Raw genomic sequence first — 19,920 nt, forward strand, 5'->3', positions numbered from 1 at the left:
AGTTGCATACATCCCAAATGGGACTATACAGTTTTCATAAATATTGTTTAATTCAAATGCATGGCAGCTGCACGTCCTTCATGCGGCACATGAGGGCATTATTTAGCCTCTGGCCCATGATTCATATACAATGTTTTAATACAAGCCACTGATTAAACTGATACAAATATGATTTTTAGATGTATGCAGGTTATTTTCAAGTGGAAAACATGGTATTGCAGCTTTTGCACCGTAGCAGTTTTACATTAAAGCCTTGAGAAAAAGGATTATCTTCACAAGCGAATACAACTAGGTGATGATTGTTTACAGCAACAAAATCTTTATTTTTTTCATTTACATCCAAAAATCCCAACCTATAACTTGGTATAAGTCTCCAAACATGCAATGCAATATTAACTTAAATAGCAAGATATCATCAAGAAATAAAAAAATATTTTTAAAGTAAAACCAGTTTTCCCAATATGTACAATTAAATAGTGTTGAATAAAGGAATATTGTACATTTGCATTTGTTACAAACAGTTGACTATTGCATGAATAAATTGGCTTCAAAAGTGTTTTCATGTTTATAGGTTCTATGTAGGACTGGGTGACACAATTATAATAAGCATTGTGTCTTTGCAGTACATTGAAGTTAGTGATTTAATTTTTTTTAATAAATGAGAAATTGACATAATGTTGCATTCATATATACAATTATGTTCTTTGTAAAAATGGAATATTGATGATGTATTGTAAAACACCTCTGATCATATGATTTATAATATGGTTTAAAGCCAAGTCCTACAAAGAAATATTGCATTTAAAGCTCAGAGTAACATCTTTGGTCATGTCCATGGCAAGAAGTTACAATGCAGTGCCAAGCCCAGGACCCAGTAAGAGATGAAGTATCCCAGGACGCTTTGTGTTGTAGAGGAACAGCTTTTAAAGTATGGCAGCAGTGCAATGATGGGGTTTTGAGGTGTATGCTGGCATCCATTCCTGAAATGAGTCTGTAGCTGTACATTGGGATTTGATGTTTTCCTTCGATGAAGAAGTGGCTCATTGAGGAGGAGAAGGTGAGCACTTATCCAGAAGGGAACAGGAGTTGAGGAGGCCATGAATCTGGTTAGAACCTAGCACATTAAAAAAAGGAATAGATGAAAATCAAAGTTATTTTTCACAACCAGACTGATAAAAACGTTCCACATGAAGGTGATTATATAATGTACTCACCTGCACATGCATGCACAATGTTCCAAACACCAGAAGTACCGTTGAATGTACAATGTACACAAACACTCTGGGATTGAACATTCCTGGTGTGGGTTTGTCAAAATGTGAACCCGTGTCCCAAAGTCCGAGTCTAAGACACAGTTCTGGATTGGCTAGAAAATAAGCATAAGCTGCCATTATGCCGAGGGTGGCCATAGGTAGAGCCAGAATGAAGTTCGGTATCTGCCTCAGCTCAAAGTAGCGGAGGAAGCCCACATCCCAATAAACATCCTGGATATGAGAATAAAGCAGAGGCAGAGGTCTCATGCACCAGAGGGGCGGTGGACCATTTTCATCTGGAACCCGGTAGCCCTTTAGTTCAGCCAGCGACACAAGAGCAGCAGGGATCCGCTCCAAGGAGACAGAAGGAGTGCAAAACGTCCTATACCCATAGTATTGGAAAGCACAGAAGGGAAGAGCAATAACTGCGGTTCCCAAGAGGGAGGTAAGCAGGAGACGGATAATGGCCCATATGTAGTGCAAGACTTTACTGTGGCCTGTTGTCGTTGTTCGATATACACGAATCTTGGAAATAGCGTGCAGTGATGGAAGATACAATAGAAATCCTATGTTAACAAGTCCATTAGATCGTGCTGCAGTGGCTATACTTAGAGCCAGGCAGGCTCGGAAGCTGAATCCTTTCTCCAGCAGGTAAAGACCACCAAATGTAAGAGCAGCAAAAAGACTTTCTGAGTATCCAGCGGTCATAAAAACGTTGGCAGGTGTGAGGCAGTACAGCAGGCTGGAGAGCAGAGCAAGACGTCTGTCCTGAAGAACCGTCCTACTGAGCGCATACAGGGCGACCACACTCAACAGGAAGAGGGCAGTGTTCCCCAGAGCCACAGCCACCAGCAGACGCCCCCGCACGCTCAGCCAGCTGCTCATGGGCCACAGCAGCGTCTCTGCCAGGCCTCGAAGGACGATGGGGAAGAGTGGGAAGAAAGCAAAGTTGTGCTCATAAAGGTATCCTCTCTCAGCGATGAAGAGGAAATGCTCAGCATCCCAGTTAGAAAGGCCTCCCAACAACCACTCCACTGAAGAGTCCAAGTACAGAGGCTCCTCTGTCCGTGGGGGCCTGAAGGCATCAGCATCATGGTCAGGGATGACAGCATTGAAGACAGCCTGAGGAGAAATATTAAACACTATTAGAGTAAATCCTGCCACAATAAGCAATTTTGCTGTACAGAGAAACCCAGCAGTAGTCACTCTGTCTCTGACCTACTTACCACATACAGTATGTATTCCCCTGAGCACTATCCATTACCACACAGACACATCATTGTCAAGGTGAATTAAACATCAGGGGAAATCATGGTTAATAACAAACATTGCAGATACAGCTGGATTAGCATATTCATAATCATACAACTAGGGCTGAAACTTACCTGCAACAACAGGGACAATCCCCTGGTAGCTGTGGCAAACTCCAGCACTGCTCTGACGTCCATAGTCATTGATGTGAAGAATAAAATGTGAAAAAGCCGGTTCTGAAAGGCCGGAGCATTGTCGCTGCTACCAGACAGTCACCTCATACTGACTATAAAACATAACCAGCGAGGAATAACCACTCAGCGAATGATATTACGGAAGTTTCGCGTTTTCATTGGTTTGACTGATTCAAGACAGGGTAATGTCAACACTGATGTTATTAGTTAGCCACCCGTCGTTAATAATCGTTTGTTTTCGCTTAGGTGCAATCTTTATCCTCACATCCTCATCATCCTGCAGTGGTAGCTTCGTTTCGAATGGCACTTTTTTACTTCCGGTGCAACCGAAGTCTTTTCAAAACAAAAGCTCACGAGTGAGGTTAGGAGAAGCTTTTTTTAGTTTCTGGTACGTAAACAATGTTTATTTTATAATTGTTTTGAGGCATGGGGGAAGTGAAATGTAAACAATATGTTTTAGCTTAAATTGTGTAATCAGCTATGTCGTGTCTCAGATTTTTTTGGTCATGTGACGGTAATAATAATTAGTTTCTTTCCAGCAGGCGGAGCTCCACACTGTTTTATGGACTGGTATTTCAAGTGGTACAAGTATGTTCCTCGTGGAGGACATCGTGTTGTCCGTCTTTTGTCTTTCAGATGTTATTTTGAATGTTTCGATAGGAGATAAACATTGTAAAACCCCTTTTAAGTACCCTTCTCAATGTTTACTTATAAAACACTTCTAAAGTCTGCGACGTTTTATTTTAATGCAGGTGTAGGTATAGTGTAAATATTTGTTATTTTCCATATTTTTTTCAATAAATGTTTCTGTCACTTAATTAGTTCCTTGGTTTTCACAGTACTTGCTTCTATTTGAATGTACCTAAACAGCAACAAAAAATACCAACTGGCAATACACAAAATGTGAATACAAGTGTGCTTTTCTGATGTTTACTAAATCGATCATGAAGGGGTTTCTGTTTGACCCCGGATAAAGCTTTACCTGAAATGTTTAGCTATCGTGGGGATCTTGATGAATATTAAAATGTATACAGAGTTCACTTGTGGCCCTCCTTAAGGCTTTATGCTATTTAGCCTGTGGAAGTTAGGCGAGACTATTCACAGATGGCACCATAGTTTGATTTAGCAACTAGTTTTTTTTACTAAAACACAGAAACAGTAATGAAGCTGCTAATGTAAACAGTAATTTCCATTTGAAGAGTTGAGCCTGCTGAGTAGGACAGGGTTTCCTGAGCACTGAGGTGAAGAAACACATTCTTCAGAAATTCTCTTCACATATTAGTTTGAGGTCACTTTTCCAGAAGAACAAAACAATCAAACAGCTTACGAAGATTTAATGTACATTTATTCTTACCACGTGGAACATATAGTATAAAGATTTCATACTGAATAAATGATATTCATTGAGCCAAAAAAGGGAAAGGGAGGAATTTACATGTTGTCTTAGCTACATAGTCTGAAATACAAATATGCAGAATCCATGACTGAAGAAAAATTGTCAAATGTGTACTTCATCTAGTTTATTTTTGTTGTACCAGGAGATAACAAGTTTTAGCCGTGTCTGCCATACTACGGAGCTGTGGAGACCGGAGATGTGGGTCTAAACGGTGGGGACTGGAGGTCACAGACCACACCACGTCAGCCTCAATCCCTCACCAATAACAAGTGTGAGAATAGTGACACAGACAGAGACAGACACAGAGAAAGGAAGTGTAATGTACAACATTATATATACACCACAGCAAAGCTGTATTTGAAGTTGAAAACCAGTCCTAAGAGGTGATTTCTTTTCATAAGGGTATTCATACAATCAAGGGATAAGAGGAGGTAAGGGTGTTGTAGGTTCTTGATACTTTGGGGAAGAAAGCCATTTTCTGTTTAACACCAAACTAAAAATGACCTCAAAAACTCTAGAAGAGCTGCATCTTCTGCTTCTGTGTGAAACGTGTGATACAGAATGCTTACACTCAAGAGCAGTACGGTACAGAAAATGTCCTACAATCTACTGCACACTGCACAGGCCTCCCCGGTGAAGGTGTCTATTGACAGCACTTAGTCTACTGTCGGGCTGACTGGTGAAAATCCAACTACAGCAACTATAACCAGTAGGCCACTTGTCAGTCTGTTTCACCTCTGAACGTCAACCAGTTACAGACTCATTGTGCCCTCGAGGGGAGAGCTAGGGCACGCTGTGTCTCCCAAACTCACTGTAAACGAGACAGCAACTTTGGTTACAGTTTTTGTTTTTCAGCTATTTATTTATTTATTCATCTTTATTAAAAAGTACTTTTCCCCCCAAGTGCAGAACAGTCTCCCAACCGCTGTGCTCTGCTCCGTGTCATCCAGTTGGCATTCATGTTGCAAGTAGTGTCACTTTGTGGGCATCTCTCCGGTTTTGTAATCCCACACAGCTCTGTGATAGCCCTCCTCGAGCAAGGACGGCCTGCGGAGGGCTCAGAGAATGGAGTCTGAAGGATTTCATAAATTAAAGACAGTCACTTGAACTTTCCTTGCCCTGTTAACACACACAAGCCAGGTTTCCAGGGAAGAGGGAATTGGGGATAAAACCCCCCAAAAGGTGGAGCCATGGCTCCCTACAGCTGTCATGACTGGCCCACCAAAAAGAGTACATCACAGATAACATGAGAAACCAGTGAGTTCATAAGGGGAGACACTGAAAGGTCGAGGAGTCGGGACTCTTGTAGTGTGAACTCTGAGTGGTTGTCCTCCACCTTGGCTAAGGCGTGCAGCGCCCGGGCAGCTCGCCGCATCATGTCTGGACTTGTGGGCTCGAAGTGCATTCCCTGTAGGTGTAGCAGAGAGCTCTGGCTCTGCTGGAGTTGCGTGGCGGCCAGACTGTCCTCCAGGAAGCCAAGCAAGTTCCCCACGCTGCCTTTCTGCACCGCGATTGCTCGGGCTGCGACGTTATCACCCTGGGCCAGGTTGGCCAGTAGGACCACAGCCATCTCCCTGCAGACGGCAACCTTCCTGTCTCCGATTAGCCGCACCAGGTTCCCGTATAGCTTCTCCAACCGACTGAATGGCGGAGTGGCCAGGATGAGGTCCACATTGTTGTCTTGGATGCTTAGTTTGCTAAGTGTTTCCAGCACCAGTCTCTGAGGTGACAAAGCACTGTGGGGGCCCAGGGAGGGGAACGGGTCCTGGGCCTCTGCCGATGGGCAAACAGACCAGTGGAGAAGACCATCCAACAGAGGCAGGCAGATGCTCTCGGGGTAGATCGAGAGGTCTAGTTGGCCTGAGATGTTCGCCAAAGTGACCAGTGTGTTCTCCCTCAGGAGCTCCAAGCAGTCCCACCACCATTCGTCCCTTTGGCCCATGCCCTCTTCTGAATCCTCATCTTTCTCGTAGGTGAGCGGTGCTTGCTTGCGCTCAGGGTGCCTGTGATGAAGCAGGATCAGGCGGCCCAGCAGCAGAAGCAGCCCAGGATGTTTGGACATCTCGTGGTCGTTGCCTGGCACAAAGGAGAGGCTGCGGACAATATTGGAGATACAAATGCAGCGGCGGGCTAAAGAGTCCTGCCAGGTAGCCAGTGCGATGAGCGGCCCCTCGTCTTTACTGTGAGGCTCATCTTCCAGGATGGTGCCAGTCTGCTTTGCCCTCGGGGTTAAAAGAATGTCAAGGGTAGGAATGGGTCGATTATTCTCCTGGTGATCAACTTTCTCCCCTGTTTTTGTCTCAGAATCATTTTTTCTCTCCTCCTCATTGTCCAGAGAGGGGCTGGCCTTCTCTGTCTCTGCAGTTTTCTCAGAGGAAGAAGTCTCTTTTGACCCTTCTTCTTCATCCTGATTCTTCTTTTCCTCTTCATCAGTTAGCAAACAATTTTCCAGGGACACTTCTGGGACGCGTTGCTTCAGCAAATTTGAGGGAACACATATTCGTTGTCGTGGTTCCAAGAAGTCTTTGCGTGGCTCAAAGTGAGTCTGGATGTGCTCTGTTGAGTCTCCCCCGCCAGCGCTCCAATGAATTAACCCGCTGTCAAACTCTTGCATTTTGCCGTGATTATTGGACTGGCTAGCTGCAAATGGGTCCTTCTTTCGTATCACCTTTAGAGGGAACTTGTCAAACTTGCTGGCCTGTTGGGGTCTTTCATGGGCAGCTAAGGATTGCGATGAGCCCGTCTGGTCAGATGAGGCACCCTTGTTCTTCTTGTCCTCATCTTCGGTCTTCTCACCTTGACCCTGAGACTCAGAGCACTGCTCTTCCTCTACTTTCACACGCACTGGACCCTCGGTTTCTTGTTCCTCCTCTTCCTCTTCATCATCTTCTCCTTCCTCTTGTTCCATATCCTCAGGCCCAGGCTCCTCTCCTTCTGTGCTGTCCCAGTCTCGTTTCAAGGCATCAGGATCAAGTAGTGTCCTCTGGCCAGGGTCTCCCACTTCATACTCCCGCAGAATGCCAAAGACTTCGATGAGGCAGCGTCTGAAATACTCAACCACCAACTCCAGTAAGCCGGGTAACTGAGGAAAGAGCATAGGTTGGCAGATATGAGACATGATCGCTAAGCATACCGTGCATAGTGATTGTTATAAACAGTCATTAAGTCTCACCGTATTGAGATCAAAGGTGGAAATACTGTTGTCATCATACAGGAGGATGTTGATGGTGTCTAAGGCCCACGTACTCTCAGCCAACAAACCAGACTTTAGAGACATCATGACTCTCCATGCCTCCGGGGTCCCTAAGGATTCAAGACAGAAAAAGCAACAATTTAGAACAATATAGTTTGCAGTAGAGTGATCTCAATAATAGAGAGGTTTAATATTTAAATACACTATATTATTTAATTGTAGGCATACCAATATCTTTCACGGTGAGTCTTCGACGTGGTTTCAGGATAGGATGGGAGGCTTCTATAGAGCCCGGGGGAAAAGGCATGTCCCGCCTTATTAGGGGCGACTGCACCGGAGGGGGCACTATGTGAGATGCAGGCACTGGAGGGCCGGCTTTCTGCATCTTCATGACTCCGTGCATGTAAGGAGATTTACTCGGTGATGTCCTGCTATCCATGGGGCGGGGCATGGAGGTGGGGCTGGACACCTGTGGAATGTGGTTCTGAACCCCCTGAAGGGACTGATAGGTGGACTGTACAGAGCGAGGCATTGGCTGGCCGGGCCCCGCTGGACCATAAGGAGGCTGCCGAGGGCCCATCTGACCCCCCCACTGGCCATCGTGATTCATGCGCTGCTCTGACGACATCATCTCCTCCGAGCGGTTCATGGCAACGTAACCGGGCCCCTGGGGTGGGCCGCCACCCTGCCGACCAGGGTAGTTCTGATAGTTCATGTCTCGCGGCCCCTGCCACATACCTCCCTGAGGACCCTCTGGGCCTGGCTGCATCATCTGAGGGGGTATGTTGGGCTGAGCGTTGGGCCCCGTTGATCCCTGCATACGTTCACGGCCAAAGGGGAATGGGAACTGATTGCCTGGGCCAGGTGGACGCCGATCAGGGCCGGGGTAGGGCCCGCTGCCGCTGTACTGATTGTACGAGTCTTGCTGTCCTGAAGAGGGTGCAGGGGCCCCTCCTGGTTGCTGCTGCTGTTGTGGAGGTTGTTGTCCGCCATGGAAGGGCCCACTGTACTCCGTCTCATGACGTTTTGATGGAGGATAACCCCCTTCCACAGGACGCTTGTAACCCTACGCATCAAAAAGGTACAGGGAGACAATTATTTTCACTCCATTACAGTACAATCCGCTTTCTAATGGCATCCTTGGGAAAGAGAAAAATATATACTAAGTCAATACATTGTTTGAGCATCGTGTGAGTGAGTGTAGTGCAGATGAATCATTGACCTGTTGTTGTGGGTACATTCCAGGCTGCTGATTTTGGTAGGAGCCTCCAGGGGGCGTTCCCTGTCCAGGATACTGATTACCATAGGAATCATGCCTGCAAACATAATGCCTCGTCAGTGTGATCACAAATGCATTTTTTATCATTATGCCACATTATGTCTTAGTGTCTTGTGAGCTAAAGACATCCACAGTTTGTATTTTTTTTTTAACTTTACATACTCATTATTCATAATAGTTTTTATACACATCACAGTTGTTTCAATAGGATTCGTTCCCTATATCTATAATACTGTCTAAACATTGTGCTAAATAGAAAAACAAAACTAGTTTTGGAAACAAAACTAGCTGGCATAAAACAGGGTAGAGTAATCTTTTAAATGGTATTCACATTTCATTCCAAAGTGACTTGTGCTTCCATCACCACACCCACACACAATAAACCAACTGTTGGGATGTAGAGATAAAATGTTACCCATGAAGGATAGCACTGAATTTAAATTGAAATGTTATGAATGTATATTTGTCAAGATAGTATACTTCTGTAAAATGTACATATATTTTGTATGAAGTTTGAACAGTTTCCATTCACAGGTGCCATGTGTACTGACCGTGGCTGCTGTGGTGGGAAGCGATTTGGCGAATACATCCCTGCGTCGGCGTTGGCAGGCATCATAGGGTTTGGCTGAGGAGCACTGGTTCCCATGTTGCCCTCTGGGCCCATTACCTGCTCCGGTCTGAGTAAGCAGAATATTACACATAGTACATTTTAAAATATCTTCACAAAACAAGAATAATAAAAGGTTCTGATCCCACTACAACAGGAATACTTTGGTGGCAAAAAGGTTCTTTCAGATGTCTTGACTGAATTTGGAGGGTGTTTTTTGGTTAAGTTTCAATAACAAAACCATGTCAATCCATGGCATCAACTCAAAGCCGAGTATAATGTGTAAGAAGCTAGCTGACTCCTTGGCCCAATCCCATCACCCAATTCTTGAAATTTGATGACCTTTTATGACCTGCATAAGAACTTTTAGGTGTGACTGATCATAAAAATAGCTGCTGGTTATAATCAGTGTTCAACGACCTTGAAAATATCATCTTTTAATCACTGATTCTTACCTCCTGTCGTAGCCTGGTCCATAGGGATACTGCTGTCTGGGCCCCATGGGCATCGTGCCCATGGCCCCTGGCGGTCCTCTGTTGAATGGAGGCTGATGTTGCTGCTGCTGCTGCTGCTGTGGTTGTGGCGGTTGCTGCTGCTGATGGTCCCCCACCCCGCTGTTAGAGCTCTGGTTAGCAGGTAGGAAGTGTTCTCCGACTGGAAATGCATTCAAAATAATTTGCATTAATAATAGACTAACTGACCTGGTAATATAGATAGTTGTTTAGTTTCTAGGACCACATGATTTCATCAGTGTGCCCACCTTTGCGCATGTTACCAAAGGGGTCCTTGTTGGGTTCGTAGGAGCCCATGCGCCCTTGCACGTCCGCTGTGTTCATGCCGGACTGGTAGGCAGAGTTGGGCGTCATGTTTTTCCTGGGGAAAGCAGGGTCACTTCCTTCAGAGAAGGGGTCCTGCAGGTTAACGCTGCTCCTAGTGAGAAGCAGGGTTGAGGAGGAGGGGAAATAAGGAGATAGGTGGGAGAGAGGGAGGAAGAGGCAGAAAGAAATTAGTTTCTCTTATCAAAATGTTTTTTTAAATCTAGGACCAAACGGTAAAGTCAGGGGTGTTAAACGACATTCACCTGGACCCGGGTGGCATTGGGGGCATCTGGGTGTGAGGAGTGGAGGCTGGGGTGGGAGGTTTAAGGTCCCCCCCCTCAGCCATGGAGCTGCTGGTGGACTGGGGTGTCTGTGGACCCTGTAGAGAACCTGACCCAGCTGTGGAGCAGAGGGACGCTTCAGTTTGAAATAAAGAGAGGAACACACAGACATGGTACATGACTTTAATTACACTCAAAAACACAGGTTATGTTTGTAGGCAAGTGCATTCATTTAAACTGCACTTAAACATGTGTTTGATTGGAATTGAGTGCAGCTCTAACCTGGAGAGGGTGGCTGGACCTTAGCAGCTTGGTTCTTTTTGTTGTCTGTAAAAATCTCAGGAGGAGGGTCCTCGCCGCGCTCAATTTTGCACTCAAAGGCGTACAGACACTGGATGTACTGTTTCTTCAAAGAACTGGCAGCACTGCTGGATGTACCCACATTCAGGGAAGTGGCCAGATCACGCCATTTCTTATTCTTATTCACCTTGGAGATACACAAACAAAAAATATTTAGAATAGGGAGGAATAGTCTTGAAATTATTTTCATTCATAAACGCAGTATTAACCTGTGCCATGCTTCCAATCTCTTTGACTGACATATACAGCCGGAAGAGATCGAGGGGTTTGCGGCCCACAGCGGGCAGGTTGGTCATGGTCATGGCTTTTTCTTCCACGAAAGCCAAATATCGGTCCACCCACATCTTTCTGTCCGGCTCCGGTCCTAACTCATACAGCCGTGTTATCTTCTCATTGGTAGTGGTCGAAGAGTTGGACTTCTATATTTTAAAAAGGAGAAAATAATGGAATTGTAAACATTTAAGGCTATCTAAAGTTTTAAATGTAATGCTGTCACAACATGTGGTCGTTAGGTTACCTTGGCTTTGGGCTCCGCCTTGGGTGTTGCACCCCCGTCTACTTTGTTATTCATCTTATTGTTCATTTCAGGACTGGGGGCCATACCTTGAAACAATGGTAGGGATAGGAATTAGCTCTTAAAATGCCACATTACAAACAAGAGAACAAAGCTAGGCTGGTCATCTCTAGACAACTTACCACTCGAGTTATTGGCCATGTTCGGACCCATGGGATAAGGTGATCCACCTTGAGGGTTCATCATTCCGGGCATGTTGTTCATAGGAGGGCCATAGGGTGGGCCGGAGCCCATCATTCCTGGAGACATGTTGGCGTATCCAGGCATCCTGGTCAGAGGAAAAATAAATCTTGTTTTCATAAAAAGGGACAAAGTATGGAACAGGTATCTCATATCAGAGGGCGAGTGTGAGGGGAACAGAGTATCCCTTGTTAACCTACCTGTTGTGCATGGAGTTGGTGGCAGGATGCTGCATGGCAGAGGGGTCCTGGGGCTTTCTGTTCATGCCTGGAGGCGGGCACATGCCTGAGCCTACCTGGGGTGGCATGTTGCCCATGTTAGGAGGCATGTTGGGGCCCATGTTAGGAGGCATGTTGGGGCCCATGTTAGGGCCCATGTTAGGGCCCATGCTAGGGCCCATGCTAGGGCCCATGCTAGGACCATAGGGACGTGCCCCCATTTGATGAGGAGGCATCCTTCCGGGGGGCATGCCGGGATAAGGCGGCCCCCCACCCTGTCCTGCCATGGCGTTCATTGGGCCCATGCCCGGGCCAGTGTAGTTTGCATTGGGCATGTTGCCATAGCCAGGTTGCCGAGGATAACCTAAGGATGTAATTTTAACAAAAGATTATCAGGGAGAGAAATCACTTGGCTGTGGCTGTATTCTGGTTTTGAAAAATCACTGCAACAGTGTTCACTTTAAATTAGGGTTTTTGGAGCTACAATAGTCTTGTACTTGAGAGCTATGTGATGCAGACGTTTTTCCTACAGTGTGCTAGCAGAGAGAGCTATGCACCCTGAGCAACAAGCCTTCGTCACAGTCTCAGCTCTACTGACAGGAGGCTCTGCTACGTCAGCTGACTCTCTGCTTCACAGCTATAAATAGCTGCAACAGAGTCAGAGGGAGGGACCAACCATAGCATGGTATTCCTATGAGGCAGGGGAGATATACTCCATAGGTTTTCCAAATGGAAAACAAACACTAGAGAACCTCAGATATATAAGTAAACTAAGTGGAAAACCATTAACAACATCCTCCTCTAAAGCCCATGACATAATTAATCCTTCCAATTCATCAGAACATTATTTATAAAGTAAATAAATCTCTCTTCAAGTAAAACATATTGAAGACACTTTAAAAGTACACACCTTGCGGGCCATACTGTCCCCCCTGCTGTCCATAACCACCCATGGAGTTGTTCTGCTGATATGGGCCTATCCCAGGATGCATCTGTCCCCCTGAGGACTGTCGCGGGGACAGTGCAGAGGCTGACTGGGGGGAGCCATAAGAGGGCATCTGAGGGTTTCTCTGCATAAACCCTGAAAGTGGGCAAGAGACGGAGAGAGTGCTCAGAATCAGTTTCTGCATTGAACACTGTTGACGTGGTAATCTGTATGTACACTTTGCGTTTTGACTGCAGCATACCTCTGTCCTGCGCCATGGGAGACTGGCTCATTGCAGGATGTAGGCTCCCATCTGAATGCACACTCGATGGCCTGGGAGGCATCTGGGTCCCTACAAATAATAATATAATAAGTTAATTTAGTGCCAGTTGAAAGTGGTACAAGTATTGACTTTCCAGGTACTGTGCTGACCAGTTACCACATTTTAAGTAGAAAGTTAAGTAGTATTTCCCTATACTAAAGATGTGGTTGAAAAACATTCTAATGGATTCAATTTTTAAAGGGTGGATAAACTTATTTTCCACCAAATAAAGCATCATCACCTCTTTGCAAGATACCAATGGAGAAATTCAGTAACCTTAGAAAGAAAACTAGGGCAAGTGATACAATTAGGATTGGTAAGCATTTACTGCGGGACCTATTGGGTGAGTAAGTAAGAATGCATAGATTTTTTTAGAAAGCATTATGGCTTCAATAAAGTCAATAGAAGAGAATAGCATTATAGTGTTATCCACTAAATGTTTAGAAAATCTTTTGGCATGTTTTGTAATGAAAATTATTCAGAATGTCAGAACCTGCTAATGATCATATGTCTAATTTCAGTGTGTGAGGGATCAGCCCACCTGGCATGTTGGCGGGTGACAGCGGTCCTGTGCGGGGCGTGCTGGCGCTGGCAGGGGAGCCAGATGGTGATGGTGAAGGCCCTCGGATGCCTGGCAGGTGGGGAGACGTGTGAGGAGAGAAGGGCGACTGAGCCTGGTTACTCTGCTCACCCTGGCTGCTCGACACACCTGACGTGCTTACACCGGGGCTCAGGGCGCTCTCTGCACCTGTAGGCAGGTCATCGATGGACCCTGACAGGTCCTGAAAACAAAAACAGGAAGGGCAGAAGGAAGGTCACAAACGTGAAATATTCTAGAAAAGAAAGAAAACTGTACTGTATTTAATACTCCGGCTGTAGTATCAGCAGGTTGCAATTCCTGCTCTGTTGTTTAGATACCAGTGGCACACATACAGATACTACACACTCACACACAAGCACACAAACGCCCAGAGGCCTTTGTCCTTATTTATCTTTTTCAAAGAAAAAAAAAATGAGTGTGCATTAGGGCCAGGGGTTGTCATGGTTACCAAGGCTTGTAGGATGCCAGCTGAGTCAGCATGTAGCAGCAGCCTTGCCATGTGATTTTAATACACAAACAAACTGTCTTGTGTTCATTTGATATGTACTCATTTACGCGGCACCTTTTACACAGATGTTTCTCAAAAACCGCTTTAGCGCAAAGTCTTATATCATTAAGGGACGGACGCAGTCACAACACAAATGGTAGGCAAAATGAAAGCTTTAAACCAGTAATAGCTGACATTTAAAGGGGAATGTAAGTGATGGGTCTCATTGTCATATATTTGATATATTGACAGATTAATATGTCCTTTGGAATTTAAACAAGGACAGTTATAGAAACTTGCCCTCTTTTCAGAGTGAAAAGCAAATAAAATGTGTAAGGCTTTTAATATTCCAGCAGAGACTTAAGAAGAAACTGACCGGAAGGCTGGAGGGGCGGCCTTGACTGTCCTCTGGGCCAGATTTAGGCTGTGTGGATGGAGGGGTGTTGGACTGAAATGAGTCCTGGGATACCTCCTAAAAGACACCAGAACACATGCTTAAGTATACTGCCAGAGTTACAGGACAGCAAGCATGTGATCACAGTAATATCATTTAGTATGATAGCTATGATGCCGGACTGGGGGGGTAGTACCTGCTGTGGTGGAGGAGGAAACCGCTGATAAGGTGACTGTTGTGCTTGCTGCTGCTGCTGCTGCTGCTGCTGCTGCTGCGGGTTCTGAGGGTACGCTGCAGGCTGGCCTTGTGGGTGTTGGCTGTGTCCTGGTGGCTGCTGTGTAGGCTGGGGCTGTGCCTGCTGCTGCTGCTGCGAGGGGGGCTGCTGTTGCCCCTGTGTGGACCCTGGGTAGTTGGACTGGCCCTGGGATCCTGGGGGTTCCTGGGAACTTGGCTGCGACGGAGCCTGACTGGGAGGACCCTGCTGCTGGGCGTAGAGAGACTGGCCAGATTGTGGAGCTGAGGTTTGGGAATAAGGTGGCTGAGACTGTGGAGGCCCTTGGGATGGGCCTGGCAGAGGCCCCTGGGATTGTGAGGGCATGTGAGGCTGCTGATAGGGTTGTCCTCCCTGGGTGTGTGAAGCAGAAGTTGGTGCAGGGTGGGTTTGCCCTGGGTAAGGCGTCTGGCCCCCCGGTTGTCCTGGTGGGGTCTGGGAGTAAGGGGTCTGCTGCTGGCTCGGGTGAGGAGCCTGGCCGGGCTGGTTGTAATACGGTGCCTGGCCCTGAGGGCCATAGCCTCCTGGTCCCTGCTGTCCATAAGATCCCATCTACACAGAATACACAAACACAAGACTTCAAACAACTGAAAACACTGCAGACAAAACGAGTCACTGAGGACTCGGTTCTGAATAAGATAAGATGCGTTTAATACCTGAGGACCATACGGCACGCTACCCATGGCTCCAGGTGAACGTCCTTGCATTCCCACTGGAAATCTTTGAGGACCTGGAGGGCCATAACCCTGACCAGGGTAACCTGGCCCCTGTTGTGGACCTGTGGGAGGTCCCTGCTGTGACTGCTGACTGTATGGACTGCCTGCTCCATATGGCTGAGCTCTCATTTTTCCCATTGGGTCCATAGGAACAGGTGGCTGGAGATTGAAAAAACCCAAGAAAATACATTAAGTCAACAACAAAACAGCATTGGAGAAATCAAGACATACAACTTACATGCAGCTCTCTTTATTCTTATATAGTCAATTAAACTGTCTCCATAAACTACTTGGCTACACTATTTAACTTCTGAAACGCAAAGTGTGAAAACAAGCTTCAATGAATGAGGAAATTGTGCCTTTTCACCTTATTTCCCACGGTCATTACCCTGATTTTTTTCACCTCACTTTGCAATAGTTTCGGAAGTCAACAGAGCTATATATATCTACTTTCGAATGGAGGGCAGTCTGCCCAATCTTAAACATATCCCAGCTGTGCTCCTGTTTTGAGCCTGGTCCAAGTAGCTTTTTTTCCCCTAGAGAAGGCAGTTTGGCTCTGGATGAATGACACCAGAAATGAGCGAAGTACTTTCAAAAAAGCAGGAGAGAGAGAAAAATGCTCAAGAGCCTACTCCGTTTAAAAGGCCACAGTAAGTTGAAACTTTTGTTCTCAGGTAAAAAACTATCTTCTAATAAATCACCAATGTCGTTGACGTAGTGACTATGCTAGTGCCTTACGGTGAGTATGAAATTATTACCTCATCTCCATCAAAATAATTTAGCACCTAAAAAGGTCAGGAATTTTAAGATAATTTCAACACAAGAAAAATCTTCTAGAAAACTCAAAGTATCTTCTTGAAAACTTTAAGTATCCCCTTACATGAAGTGAATTCCCACATGTGCACTTTCTGAGGAGAGCCTCCTCAGGTTAACAACAGCTCTTTAGAAATACTATGCAAAAAGCCTTACGTGACATTTTGCAGATCTGAGATAATGAAGTGAAATAAATAAAGAGCAGCACATGGCTAATCTGCATAAGACAGAGAGGAAACTCCCTTGGCAAGTGAGAGATGGTGGACTGCCTTTTGATTGGCTTGCAGGGAGGATTGGGGGGAATTCTATGCAGTCACACAGTCAAACTAGTGTGGCATGCCAGACACAGCAGCGACACACTCACACAAATCCTCACAGGCAGTGGTCAAATTTGCCTTTTGCTCCAGTGTTAGAAGTTGTAATATGAAACAAAGAGGTCTATCGCTCTATAATTTGTTTACAGAGAGAATCAAAAGATAACAAATAAGATGTTATGCAAATTGATGGGGAAAAAAAGAAAAGATTATGAATGAATAGAGTAGCAGTGTTCATTAGTAGTAGTGTCTTCAGCCATGGTGTTGAAAACATGAAACGGCTGTAATTATGCCATAATATTTCATCTTTTTTGATACAAACAACAGACACTCTACAAATTGTATATATGAATGCAGGGTGAAGTTGACATACATGTTCCTTTTTAGGGAAATCTAGCTACATGGTATGTGATGGGACTGGTGCTCATGGTAAACTATGCTGCTTGGTGTTCAAACAGAGGGTTTTTTTCATTGTAATTTGGGGCAATATTTGACAAATGATCAAATGTAAAATATAAAACCACATGTTACACATGACCCAGTTTACTCCAACACTATCTGATTGGTTGAAAGTGAAACAGGAGCAGATTTGAGGAGTGAAAAAGCAATCCTTCTTGTGACCCTCTGATGAATTAATGGTGTTCTTATCAGCAACTGTTGCCCTGCATCACATGTAATTAGTAATGGCCATGAGCAGCGGATGAGGAGCCAATCAGATTACAGCTAGCATGTCAACCAAAGACCAACTATCTCCTGGCTTTGACAGCAGGATTTTACCTCCACAATTCAAATCCCAGTGCAAACTGCAATCTGCAGCCACTCACTGATATGGCTGAGCTGACTGTTTACAGGCAACATACAATGGGAAGCCCAGCAGCTATGCTGCACAAGGAAAGTACTTTAATTAAGAAATGACCAAAATGTAATAATTACCACCATTCACTGATATTTTTTACAGGGCATTTAAATTATTTAAACTGAAGTTATATTAGCCAGTTAACTAACCGTCTGAGGCTGATTCGGCATGCAACACATTCCTTCCGCGATAGCCACAAAATTATAGTTTATCAGACAAGAAAACAATATAAACGTGACCTTATACAAAACTATATAAAACTAATGTGTGGACACCTTATAATGTATATACCCGTATAAAACAAGCCCATTTATACCATAATACGTTGTAAATTCAAGGTAAAACACGAGTACAAAATCTATGGGAGAAAAAACGAGTCGTTGCTCTTCGGCGAGTATTTTCGCCCCTTTTCAAAGTCGGGCCTTCTTCGCTGTCTGAACGTCCTTACATCGTTTCAACAACGTATATCTTCATCAAGCGGAGCTCTTGCATTGCTACATACCGTTATCGATATATTAAAAACAGCAATTATTTAAACCGTGTGGTGTAAAAGGAAAAAAACACACACGAGAGGCAGCCATTTTAGAGTCTTTGCGAACTAGTAGCAGACAATGGCTGGCCTGCTACGTTGTAGCTAGGAGGAGGGAAGGAGACGTGCTAAAGCCCACACCATGTTCCTGTAATAATGAGACTTTACCTGGCTTCTAGCGAGCGGCTGCCCGGCAATTCCCGGGCTCATAGGCGACGGGTGAAGGCTTCTTTGTTGCCAGCCTGGGTTGCTCCCTCCATACAGCCCGCTGCTGCCCATGTCTGCTGGTCCCTTATTAGCTCCCTCCTGGCTGCTGTAGTCGTTAGACGGGTAGTTTGGATAACCCCGCGTAGAGCTGGGGGAGGTCAGGAGCTTGTTGAGTGTCGGTGTGGATGTGGGTTGAGGGTTCCCAATATTATATCTCTGATTACTGTAAGATCCAGCCATTGCTGTTGGTCCTCCCGGTGGTGGCTGCTGCTTAACGTTAGCTGGCTGCCCCCCAGCTGTCGGCGCCTGGGTACTGCGAGGGGAGTTCATACCGTACGCTTGGCCCGGATAGGGAGTTCTGTTCGGAAACTGGTTGTAATTGTTAAACTGATGGTTAGAAAAGCCATGCTCATGTGAATTAGGTTGATACGGCTCCATCATATTGCTCGACTGAACGACCGGACCCGCAGCAGCTGCCATGCCAGGGCTTTGTTGTCCGCCATGTTGATGAAAAGGGGCCCGACCGTAGTGCTGACTATATCCGTAAGAAGGAGGAGGAAACGCGGTGCCGTGGTGATGCACCAAACCGGGATGGTTATTTCCCTCCGCTCCGACAGAGTCATTCTGGTTATTATTGTTAGCCCTGGGCGGGTTCCCATTCCCGTTCTTCATCTCAGGTTCCCCTCCTCCCCCTGCATTTCCACCGTCGGCCCCGTCCTGCAGATCTCCCCGGCCCGGCGATCCGCTGCCCAAGCCCGGCTGCTTTTTGTCTGACTGCTTCTCCCCCGGTACCGAATCCTCCTTTGGGTCTCGATCCGGCTTTTTGAGTTCGGAAGGCGGGCTAGTGTTAAGAGTTGCGGCGCTGGCGACCTGAGCGGCCATGATATACCCCCCCACCCCACCTCTCTCTCCCTCTCTCGGCGAGTCAGTCACAATCAAAAGCTAGCATTGAATATAAATAATTGTTTATAACCATTTATCCTTGAGCCGATTCATTCCCACCCTCATACCGGACCGAATCCGGCTGCCATCCCGGTTCCGGTTCCGTAAATGGGTTAGAAATATGATGGACGCTCCATACAATGCGTAAAAAAGCGACAGAAATTGTTGTGGGAGTTGTGTTACTGAGTCCGGGTAGAGGCAGGGAGCAGACCCAACCAACACGAGGCTCCGCTACATACAGCCATTTTACTGAGCCGAACAGATGGCTGCAAGACATGGACTGGATCCACTCCAATGCGGACTGGACTTTTTTCTTACCACCACATTGTCTTTTTCCCCCCATAGGTGGAATATTTTCTTCACACGAAGATAGTCTAATGTTGAAACAACTTACCAATGTAGTGTTGCTAACATATAATAACTATGTACCCAAACCAACCGCTCAATAAAACAAAATAATTGTACTAGTTTATTTCATGAGTGATCAGGGAAGAGTACGTGGGACAATTTATATGTTTTACTTATGTGTGGTGTTGCACGTATGTGTAAGGCACAGCTGCGAATGTAAAGAGTTGTACTGCTCATACTGCAAGACGGTTATTAAATGAAACAGGTAGTCTGGCTTTCACACACACATACACTCAGTACTAATTCATACTTGGGGGGAAAAGATGGGGGGGAGATATTAGCAGTAGTCATTTCTATAAATGTATTAAAGCTCAGAAATCGGCTTTTGTACACTGTTGTTTAAAGTTGATTTCCAACAGTGTTTCTGACTGGTATTTAGGCAAGCAAAGGCAACACACACTGGTTTTTACAGAGTAGAAGGAAGCCTTGCAGCAAACGAGACTACCAATGCACATTCCCTCTTCCTCCCTCCCCTGCCTGCTCTGCTCTCCTCTACCACCCCCTCTCCTCTCTGTCTGTCTCTCACTCCAG

General features: G+C 45.7%; 2 protein-coding genes across 7 annotated transcripts; both read right to left on the bottom strand.

Moving 5' to 3' along the window:
• Nucleotides 1–296: 296 nt before the first annotated feature.
• Nucleotides 297–3,071, bottom strand: pigv (phosphatidylinositol glycan anchor biosynthesis, class V). Its single transcript, XM_063879118.1, has 3 exons — nucleotides 2,639–3,071; nucleotides 1,215–2,375; nucleotides 297–1,114 (listed from the first exon to the last, which is right to left on the bottom strand). Exons 1-3 carry the CDS (start codon nucleotides 2,705–2,707, stop codon nucleotides 827–829), a joined length of 1,518 nt encoding a protein of 505 aa, XP_063735188.1. The 5' UTR covers nucleotides 2,708–3,071; the 3' UTR covers nucleotides 297–826.
• Nucleotides 3,072–4,026: 955 nt separating this feature from the next.
• Nucleotides 4,027–19,210, bottom strand: arid1aa (AT-rich interaction domain 1Aa). Of its 6 annotated transcripts, none has more exons than XM_063879115.1 (20): nucleotides 18,001–19,210; nucleotides 15,261–15,479; nucleotides 14,530–15,156; nucleotides 14,316–14,411; nucleotides 13,393–13,633; nucleotides 12,792–12,881; nucleotides 12,515–12,685; nucleotides 11,587–11,968; nucleotides 11,329–11,474; nucleotides 11,150–11,235; nucleotides 10,842–11,051; nucleotides 10,555–10,759; nucleotides 10,255–10,390; nucleotides 9,934–10,097; nucleotides 9,629–9,827; nucleotides 9,118–9,243; nucleotides 8,510–8,603; nucleotides 7,516–8,353; nucleotides 7,267–7,397; nucleotides 4,027–7,176 (listed from the first exon to the last, which is right to left on the bottom strand). In XM_063879115.1, exons 1-20 carry the CDS (start codon nucleotides 18,919–18,921, stop codon nucleotides 5,302–5,304), a joined length of 6,957 nt encoding a protein of 2,318 aa, XP_063735185.1. In that variant the 5' UTR covers nucleotides 18,922–19,210; the 3' UTR covers nucleotides 4,027–5,301. The 6 variants fall into 6 exon arrangements, with proteins under 6 accessions (XP_063735185.1, XP_063735184.1, XP_063735183.1 ...); XM_063879114.1 differs by having other exon boundaries at nucleotides 9,934–10,103; XM_063879113.1 differs by having other exon boundaries at nucleotides 10,255–10,408.
• Between the last annotated feature and the right edge of the window lie 710 nt (nucleotides 19,211–19,920).

Source organism: Eleginops maclovinus, chromosome 3, assembly GCF_036324505.1.
Source record: "Eleginops maclovinus isolate JMC-PN-2008 ecotype Puerto Natales chromosome 3, JC_Emac_rtc_rv5, whole genome shotgun sequence".
Classification (NCBI taxonomy): domain Eukaryota; kingdom Metazoa; phylum Chordata; class Actinopteri; order Perciformes; family Eleginopidae; genus Eleginops; species Eleginops maclovinus.

What these genes read in the sequence shown, in the direction of transcription:
- pigv (XM_063879118.1), bottom strand. Translation starts at nt 2,707, where the DNA reads ATGACTATGGACGTCAGAGCAGTGCTGGAGTTTGCCACAGCTACCAGG. An exon ending in GATTGTCCCTGTTGTTGCAG is followed by an intron (nt 2,376 to 2,638) that starts GTAAGTTTCAGC and finishes ATTTCTCCTCAG; the next exon opens with GCTGTCTTCAATGCTGTCAT. An exon ending in CATTGTGCATGCATGTGCAG is followed by an intron (nt 1,115 to 1,214) that starts GTGAGTACATTA and finishes TTAATGTGCTAG; the next exon opens with GTTCTAACCAGATTCATGGC.
- arid1aa (XM_063879112.1), bottom strand. Translation starts at nt 18,921, where the DNA reads ATGGCCGCTCAGGTCGCCAGCGCCGCAACTCTTAACACTAGCCCGCCT. An exon ending in GCCGCCCCTCCAGCCTTCCG is followed by an intron (nt 13,634 to 14,315) that starts GTCAGTTTCTTC and finishes TTTTGTTTTCAG; the next exon opens with GACCTGTCAGGGTCCATCGA. An exon ending in GTCACCCGCCAACATGCCAG is followed by an intron (nt 12,882 to 13,392) that starts GTGGGCTGATCC and finishes TATTATTTGTAG; the next exon opens with GGACCCAGATGCCTCCCAGG.